Here is a 9,548-nt window from a genome sequence, read left to right on the forward strand (position 1 = left end):
GATTTGTGTACATACACTCCCAGGTCTCTCTGTTCCTGCACCCCCACTAAAATTGTATCATTTCATTTATATTCGCTTCTCCTCAATTTTCCAACCAATCATCGACCATCATCATTCCTGCTTCAGCCCATCTCCTGCTGAAACCCTCAGCTACGGCTCTGTTACCTCCAGACTACACTATTCCAATGGTCTCCTGGCCGGCCTCCCATCTTCCCCCCTCCAGAAACTTCAGCTCATCCAAATCTCTTCTGCCCTACAACCCTCAGAGATATCTGCGCACCTCCGATTCTGGTCTCTTGAGCATCCCCGCTTTTAATTGCTCCACCATTGGCGGCCGTGCCTTCAGCTGCCGAGGCCCTAAGCTCTGGAATTCCCTCCCTAAACCTCTCCACCTCTCTGCCACTCTCTCCTCCTTTAAGACCCTCCTTAAACCTACCTCTTCGAACAAGCTTTTGGTCATCTGTCCTAACATCCCCTTATGCGGCTCAGTGTCAAATTTTGTTTGATAACGCTCCTGTGAAGCACCTTGGGGTGTTTTACCACATCCTTGATTTAAAAATTCTCATCCTTGTTTTCAAATCCCTCTGTAGCCTCGCCCCTCCCTATCTCTGTAACCTCCTTCAGCCCCACAACCCTCTGAAAATTCCTTTTAGCTGCTCCGTGTGTGGGCGTGGTAGAAGCACCAGCCCGCCACCGGAGGAGCTGGAGTCGCGTCTGTGGGGTTGGGCGACTCGTGGCCGCGCAGCACTGCTGGGTTACCGTGAAAATCTTATCAGCTTCTGCAGCGAGTTCAGCACAGTCCGTGATCGTGGAGCTGGCTAAGGAAGCCTGCACTGGTTCTGGTAGCTGGCAGAGGAATAACTCCCTAAAATGGAAGCATTCCGGTTCGGCACCTAAGAGCGTGAGCATTTGGCTCATGAGCTCGGACGGTTTGGAGTCCCCGAGGCCAGGCATAGCGAGAAGTCTGCGAGCGCGCTCTGACTTTGAGAGTCCGAAGACCTGCAGCAACCGCGTCTTTAAAGTATTGTACTTGCCATCATCAGGTGGGCTACCGAGGAGGCTGACGACCCGCGAGGCTATGGCACTGTCGAGGGCGGAGACCGCATAGTAGTAACGGGTTGAATCCGCGATGATGTTCCGGATGGCAAATTGTGCTTCAGCCTGGATGAACCACGCATCTGGCTGTTGCTCCCAGAATTGTGGCAGTTTCAGAGTCACGGCATTCATCTCCATTTGAATATCTTCCACGAAAACTGTTCGTAGAAGTCGGGGTCACCAATGTAGGAACAGAGGTTCCTAACTAACAGACTGAGTTCGACTCAGGCAATCAAAACAACGAACTTTAATGAAACAAACAGGCTTTCACAATAAACTGCAGGATAACAATGAATACAGGTCTGCTCTCTTCCAAGACTCCACGAGGACTGCTGGGCTTGTCCGATGACTGATGTCATGACGTCATCACGTTCTTCCTGCCATTGGGGGATCACGTGACGAACGGCATGATGTCATCACGTTAAAACCGCGCTGTAAAGGTAACTAGACATAGTACAGTTAAACAGTGTAATTAAAGGTACAGACACAGGCTGTAACTACATTGCTGTTAAAGGAATTATGTACAACCGCTCTGAGTCCTTTGGTGGCTCTGCCACAATAGTATAATAAGTTTCAGATTAGCTATGGAAAAGGACCATGAGCAATCTAGAGTAAAAATATTTAATTGGAGGAGGGCCAATTTCAGTGAGTTGAGAATGGATCTGGCCCGGGTAAATTGGAATCAAAGGTTGGCAGGCAACGGGCTGCTTTTAAAGAGGAGATGATTCGGGTACATTCCCATGATTCCAACTAAAGCCAAAGATCCTTGGATGATAAAAGAGATAGAAAAGAAAAAAAGAATTGCACTGACATAGCGAGTGTGCTACCGACTGAGAAGCTGAACTAGGTGACAAATGATATAAGTTAGAGTCAGAAAAAGCCCAAACAAGGAACAATAGGTAACAGAACATCAATTAGTCTCCTCTGATCATGGAGAAATCAAATATTTGACACACTGTGTGTTTGAAACGCAGCTGATATATTCAATATTTATACAAAATATTAATCTTCAACCCAGGTATAGGGGTTATTAAGATCAGCAGAAACACACTGTAACTGCAGAATGAACATGGTTCAATGCTCAATGCAATCCCAGTAAATCCTGTTCCATTCACTGATGAGGCCTTTCAATGGCGGGGCTTTTACCCAGCAGTCCCCGCGAGGGAGAATGTGCCGCACCCAGTGCGCAGGCGCGGCAACGCCTGGGTTTAGAGCATGCGCGGTGCGTGTAAGGGAAAGAAATTGAAGTGATGAGATACACCAGTTCCAGTTAATTGTAAAATAGCGGCACAACGCATCGGAGTAATGGACCGGGGGGTGGTGGAGAGGCTTCATAAACAACTGGTGTAGGCCACAAGCCCCAAATAATAACCTGAAGATCTCGCATTTGCAGCTTTGGGGCTTCTCCCGGTCACAGGCCCAGGTTAACGGCCGCCATCTTGATTCAGTGTATAATAGCAAAATACTGCGGATACTGGAAATCTGAAATAACAACAGAAAATGCTGGAATTATCTTGATTCAGTGAGTAGCAAAGCGCATGCGCAGCCATCTTGCGAGAAACAAAGAGTGGGCGGGGCTTCAGTGTCTATTCCCAACTGGGTCCTAGTGCCCGGGAGAGTAAATCATTGACTCAGTATTTTGATTCAGACTCTCCACACTTCAGATTTCTCACCATCTCTCCTGAACGCGCTTTAAAAGCAGAGCATACGGTTAACATCCCACACATTTCTACTGTCCCAGGGTTGGAATTCCCATGTACAGTCCCAGGGTTGGAATCCCCATGTACAGTCCCAGGGTTGGAATCCCCATGTACAGATCCCAGGGTTGGAATTCCCATGTACAGTCCCAGTTTGGAATTCCCATGTACAGTCCCAGGGTTGGAATCCCCATGTACAGTCCCAGGGTTGGAATTCCCATGTACAGTCCCAGTTTGGAATCCCCATGTCCAGTCCCAGTGTTGGAATCCCCATGTACAGTCCCATGGTTGGAATCCCCATGTACAGTCCCAGGGTTGGAATCCCCATGTACAGTCCCAGGGTTGGAATCCCCATGTGCAGTCCCAGGGTTGGAATCCCCATGTACAGATCCAGGGTTGGAATCCCCATGTACAGTCCCATGGTTGGAATCCCCATGTACAGTCCCAGGGTTGGAATCCCCGTGTACAGTCCCAGGGTTGGAATCCCCGTGTACAGTCCCAGGGTTGGAATCCCCGTGTACAGTCCCAGCGTTGGAATCCCAATGTACAGTCCTAGGATTGGAATCCCCATGTACAGTCCCAGGGTTGGAATCCCCATGTACAGTCCCAGGGTCGGAATCCCCATGTACAGTCCCAGGGTCGGAATCCCCATGTACAGTCCCAGGGTCGGAATCCCCATGTACAGTCCCACGGTTGGAATCCCCATGTACGGTCCCAGGGTTGGAATCCCCATGTACAGTCCCAGGGTTGGAATCCCTATGTACAGTCCCAGGGTCGGAATCCCCATGTACAGTCCCAGGGTCGGAATCCCCATGTACAGTCCCACGGTTGGAATCCCCATGTACGGTCCCAGGGTTGGAATCCCCATGTACGGTCCCAGGGTTGGAATCCCCATGTACAGTCCCAGGGTTGGAATCCCCATGTACAGTCCCAGGGTTGGAATCCCTATGTACAGTCCCAGGGTTGGAATCCCCATGTACAGTCCCAGGGTTGGAATCCCCATGTACAGTCCCAGGGTTGGAATCCCCATGTACAGTCCCTGGGTTGGAATCCCTCAGCAACACCGAGTGCGGGTCTCAGGCCCCGAGTCAGAGCCGGCGGACGTGCGGCCAGGACCCCGGCACCATTAACCCCAGGGTGGAGCCCCTCCCCAGACAAGAAACACAACAACTTGCATTTATACAGCAGAGGGAGCAATTCAGAGCCGGTTGGCATCAGGGTGGGTGGTGGATGTGGAACTCGGTCCCTGGCCTCCTGTGTAGGGCTTTCTTGTTGCATCAGTTTGAGCTGGAGTGGAGAGGGGGGAGAAGCTGCTGGGTTTAACCCCCAGTACTTCTGAGCCCAGTGGAACCCAACAATTTCCAATGTGGGACTGTGAAGGGAGGTGGATTCTAGGGGAGATTAAGTTGCTTAACAGACACTGTCCGTACAGTGTAAAAGATTATCCTTTTAGAAGTATTTCTGTCGAGGCTTTCAATCCATTTTATATATACAGATTTTTTTAAATTCATTCGATGTGGGTGTCACTAGCAAGGCCAGCAGATATTGCCAGTCCCCAGTTGCCCGTTGAGATGGTGATGCTGGGCCTTCTTCTTGAACCTCTGCAGTCCGTGTGGTGCAGCTACTCTCAGAATGCTGTTAGGTGAGGAGTTCCAGGATTTTCACCCAGCGACGATGTAGGAACAGCGATATATGCCCAAGTCAGGATAGTGTGTGACTTGGAGGGGAACTGGGAGGTGATGGTGTTCCCATGCACCTGCTGCCCTTCTCCTAGGTGGTGGAGGTCGCGTGTTTGGGAGATGCTGTCAAAGATCTAGTCGAGTTTTTTTTTATTCGTTCATGGGATGTGGGCGTCGCTGGCAAGGCCAACAGTTATTGCCCATCCCTAGTTGCCCCTGAGAAGGTGGTGGTGAGCCGCCTTCTTGAACTGCTGCAGTCCGTGTGGTGAGGGTACGCCCACAGTGCTGTTAGGGAGGGAGTTCCAGGATTTTGATCCAGAGACAATGAAGGATCGGTGAAATACTTCTTAGTCAGGATGGTGTGTGACTTGGAGGGGAACTTGGAGGTGGTGGTGTTCCCATGCACCTGCTGCCCTTGTCCTAGGTGGAAGAGGTCACAGGTTTGGGAGGTGCTGCTGAAGAAGCCTTGGTGAGTTGCTGCAGTGCATCTTGTAGATGGTACACACTGCAGCCACGGTACACTGGTGGTGGAGGGAGTGAATGTTTAAGGTGGTGGATGGGGTGCCAATCAAGTGGGCTGCTTTGTCCTGGATGGTGTCGAGCTTCTTGAGTGTTGTTGAAGCTGCACTCATCCAGGCAAGTGGAGAGTATTCCATCACACTCCTTACTTGTGCCTTGTAGATGGTGGAAAGGCTTTGGGGAGTCAGGAGGTGAGACACCCACCGCAGAATATCTAGCCTCTGACCTGCTCTTGTTGCCACATAATGCATGTGGCTGGTCCAGTTAAGTTTCTGTTTAATGGTGACCCCTAGGATGTTGATAGTGGGGGATTCAGCGATGGGAATGCCGTTGAATGTCAAGGGGAGGTGGTTAGACTCTCGCTTGTTGGAGATAGTCATTGCCTGGCACTTCTGTGACGCGAATGTTACCTGCCACTTATCAGCCCAAGCCTGAATGTTGTCCATGTCTTGTTGCATACGGGCATGGACTGCTTCATTATCTGTGGAGTTGCGAATGGCGCGGAACACCGTGCAGTCATCAGCGAACACCCCCATTACTGACCTTATGTTGAAGGGAAGGTCATTGATGAAGCAGCTGAAGATGGTTGGGCCTAGGACACTGCCCTGTGGAACACCTGCAGTGATGTCCTGGAGATGTATAAAGTTGCTCTCCTTCACCCCTCCCCCTCCCACCTCACGCTCTCTCCTCCCATAGAGGCCAGAGGCTTGTGTCGGCCCAGACCAGGTGGCGGGTTCCCTTCCCTGAAGGACATTATGAACCAGTTGGGTTTTTACGACAATCCGGCAGCTTTCGTGGTCACTTTTTTCTAGTGCCGGCCCCACAAATTCCCAGATTTATTCAGCTCAATTTCACAACCTGCCTTTGTGTTTTTGTGGGTTCTCTCTCACCCTCCTTTTTTCCTGTTTTAAATTCATTTTACAGTGTGTTCGAAGGGGAGGATTTTCAGACGGGAAACTCAAACCATACATCACCTCAAGATCAATCAGAGTCTCTCAATTAATCAGGACCTTTGAGCATGGAAGCAGAAAGCACCGTTCAGAGCGGGGAGAAACCGTACACGTGTTCTGTTTGTGGACTAGGCTTCAGCCGATCCTCTGGCCTGTCGAGACACAAGCGCAGTCACACTGGGGAGAGGCCATTCACCTGCTTCGAGTGTGGGAAGGGATTCACTCGTTCATCCCACCTGCTGAGACACCAGCGAGTTCACACTGGGGAGAGGCCGTACACCTGCTCAGAGTGTGGGAAGAGATTCAGGTGTTCATCCAACCTGCTGACACACCAGCGAGTTCACACCGGGGAGAGGCCGTTCATCTGCTCCGAGTGTGGGAAAGGATTCACGTGTTCATCCAGCTTGCTGACACACCAGCGAGTTCACACCGGGGAGAGGCCGTTCAACTGCTCTGAGTGTGGGAAGGCATTCGCTCAATCATCCAATCTGCTGACACACCAGCGTGTTCACACTGGGGAGAGACCGTTCACCTGTTCCGAGTGTGGGAAGCGATTTACGTGTTCATTCAATCTGCAGACACACCAGCGAGTTCACACCGGGGAGAGGCCGTTCAACTGTTCTGAGTGTGGGAAGGGATTCACTCAGTCCTCCCACCTGCTGATACACCAGCGAGTTCACACTGACGAGAGACCTTTTAAATGCCTGGACTGCAGGAAGTGCTATAAAAGTTCCGGGGAACTGATGTGCCATCAACGTGTTCACACTGACGAGAGACCGTTTAGGTGCTCTCACTGCGGGACTGGGTTCAGGCAATCATCTCACCTCACTGCACACCAGCGAGTTCACACTGGGGAGAGGCCGTTAATCTGCACTGAGTGTGGGAAGGGATTCACTCAGTCATCCAGCCTGCTGCTGACACACCAGCAAGCTCACACTGATAAGCGACCTTTTAAATGTTCTGACTGTGAGAAGAGATTTAAAAGCAAAAAGTGAGTGTGGGAAGGGATTCACTTGTTCATCCCACCTGCTGGAACACCAGCGAGTTCACAAGTGACTGCAGAGGTTGGATTCTGATGTTATTGCTGCTGTTAATCACATCCAGGACTGAATCATGTTCACACTGACAGTTCGGGTTTGTTTCTGCTGATGTTAAACTCCAGCCCAGTTACAGGGGTTATTAACATTCTGGATATATGTCAAATAAATCAGCTTTGCTTTAAACACATTGTTGTAGATTTTCGTCATTCCCACCTGAGTGTTTAGCATCACCGGGCTGGAGCTCAGAAAGGACAATCTGGGGGAGGATCGTACGGCGGGAACAGAACTACAGCCTGGACACAGTCCTTCAGGGCCACACTGAGAGGGGCAAACGGCACTTTGGTCTTTCTCGTCTCTTCACTGACAGCAATGTCCCCGTGCAGGTCAATCTTGAGGCCTGTAAGGAATGTGTCCCAGCCGCTCTCTTCCATGGGTCAGAGCTCCTAGGCATGGAACAGAAGGCTCCTTTACAACTGTGTTTAGAGTCAGGAAGAACAACGGTGAATGCTGGAAACGTGCTGTCAAATCAGAGATTGGTGTCAAACTGCGATCTGTTCCTGACTGAAAGTGAAACGCCAGGGTTAAGTTTCCAGTCTAAAAATGACTGGTAATTATTCTATGAAGGTTTAACGTGTTCATAGAATCATAGAATGGTTACAGCACAGAAGGTGGCCATTCGGCCCATTGAGATCGTGCCGGCTCTCTGCAAGAACACTTCAGCTAGTCCCATTCCCCCACCCTTCCCTCGTAGCCCTGCAAATTTTTGTCCTTCAGGTACTCATTCCAATTCCCTTTTGAAAGCCACGATTGAATCTGCCTCCACCACCCTTTCAGGCAGTGCATTCCCGATCCTAACCACTCACTGCATAAAAAGTTTTTCCCCATGTCACCTTTGGTTCTTCTGCCAATCACCTTAAATCTGTGTCCTCTGGTTCTCGACCCTTCCGCCAATGGGAACAGTTTCTCTCTATCTACTCTGTCCAGACCCCTCATGATTTCGAACACCTCTATCAAATCTCCTCTCAATCTTCTCTGCTCCAAGGAGAACAATCCCAGCTTCTCCAGTCTATCAAGGTAACTGAAGTCCCTCTTTCCTGGAATCATTCTCGTAAATCTTTTCTGCACCTTCTCTAAGGCCTTCACATCCTTCCTGCAGTGTGGTGCCCAGAATTGGACACAGTACTCCAGTTGGGGCCGAACCAGTGTTTCATCATCATTTCCACACTTTTGTACTCTATACCTCTATTTATTAAGTCCAGGGTCCCGTAAGCCTTTTTAACTGCTTTCTCAACCTGCCCTGCCACCTTCAAGGATTTGTGCACACATACCCCCAGGTCTCTCTGTTTGTGCACCCACTTTAGAATTGTACCATTTAGTTTACATGTCCTCTCCTCATTCTTTCCACCAAAATGTATCACTTCACACTTTTCTGCGGTAAATTTCATCTGTCACGTGTCCGCCCATTTCATCAGCCTGTCTATGTCATCCTGAGGTCTGTCACTCTCCTCCTCACTGTTCACAATACTTCCAAGTTTTGTGTCATCTGCAAATTTTGAAGTTGTGCTCTGTACACCCAAGTCCAAGTCATTAATATATATCAAGAAAAGCAGTGGTCCTAGAACTGACCCCTGGGAAACACCACTTTATACCTTCCTCCAGTCCGAAAAACAGCCGTTCACCACTACTCTCTGTTTCCTATCACTTAGCCAATTTCGTATCCATGCTGCCTGTTCCTTTTATTCCATGGGCTTCAACTTTGCTGGCTAGCCTATTATGTGGCACTTTGTCAAACGCCTTTTGGAAATCCATGTACACTACATCAACCCTCTCTGTTACCTCATCAAAAAACTTGATCAAGTTGGTTAAACACGATTTGCCTTTAACAAACCTGTGCTGGCTTTCCTTAATTAATCCACACCTATCCAAGTGACTATTAATTTTGTCCCTGATTACTGTTTCTAAAAGCTTCCCCACTACCGAGGTTAAACTGACTGGCCAGTAGTTGCTGGGTTTATCCTTTTTACTCTAGATTGCTCCCTGTCTTTTTCTGCAGCTAATCTAAACCTTATGATACTATGATCACTGTTCCCTAAATGTTCACCTACTGACACTTGCTCCACTTGACCCACCTCATTCCCCAGAACCAGATCCAGCAATGCCTCCTCCCTCGTTGGGCCAGAAACGTACTGATCAAGAAAGTTCTCCTGAACACACTTCAGAAATTCTTCCCCTTCTCTGCCCTTAACACTATTACTATCCCAGTCTATATTGGGACAGTTGAAGTCCCCCATTATCACTACTCTATAGTTCTTGTACCTCTCTGTAATTTCTCTGCAAATTTGCTCCTCTATATCTTTCCCACTATTTGGTGGTCTATAGAATACACCCAGTAGTGTAATGGCACCTCTATTATTTCTTAACTCTAGCCATATAGATTCTGTCCTTGACCCCTCCAGGACATCCTCCCTCTCCAGCACTGTATATTCTCCTTGACCAATACTGCCACACCATCTCCTATCTTTCCTTCACACTTTATAACCAGGAATATTTAATACCCAATCCTGCCCT

At 49.2% G+C, this 9,548-nt stretch overlaps 1 protein-coding gene and 1 long non-coding RNA gene across 2 annotated transcripts; one reads left to right on the plus strand and one right to left on the minus strand.

The window, feature by feature from the left end:
• Nucleotides 1-1,327: 1,327 nt before the first annotated feature.
• Nucleotides 1,328-2,554, minus strand: LOC147119809 (uncharacterized). Its single transcript, XR_015078085.1, has 2 exons — nt 2,468-2,554; nt 1,328-1,539 (listed from the first exon to the last, which is right to left on the minus strand). It is a non-coding gene; the product is annotated as an uncharacterized LOC147119809 (long non-coding RNA).
• Nucleotides 2,527-7,163, plus strand: LOC147119810 (uncharacterized). Its single transcript, XM_085985269.1, has 2 exons — nt 2,527-2,617; nt 5,915-7,163. Exon 2 carries the CDS (start codon nt 6,009-6,011, stop codon nt 6,933-6,935), a length of 927 nt encoding a protein of 308 aa, XP_085841395.1. The 5' UTR covers nt 2,527-2,617; nt 5,915-6,008; the 3' UTR covers nt 6,936-7,163.
• Nucleotides 7,164-9,548: the final 2,385 nt, after the last annotated feature.

This window comes from Somniosus microcephalus, chromosome 4, assembly GCF_052327205.1.
Source record: "Somniosus microcephalus isolate GS21.2 chromosome 4, FLI_Smic_1.0, whole genome shotgun sequence".
Taxonomy (NCBI): Eukaryota; Metazoa; Chordata; class Chondrichthyes; order Squaliformes; family Somniosidae; genus Somniosus; species Somniosus microcephalus.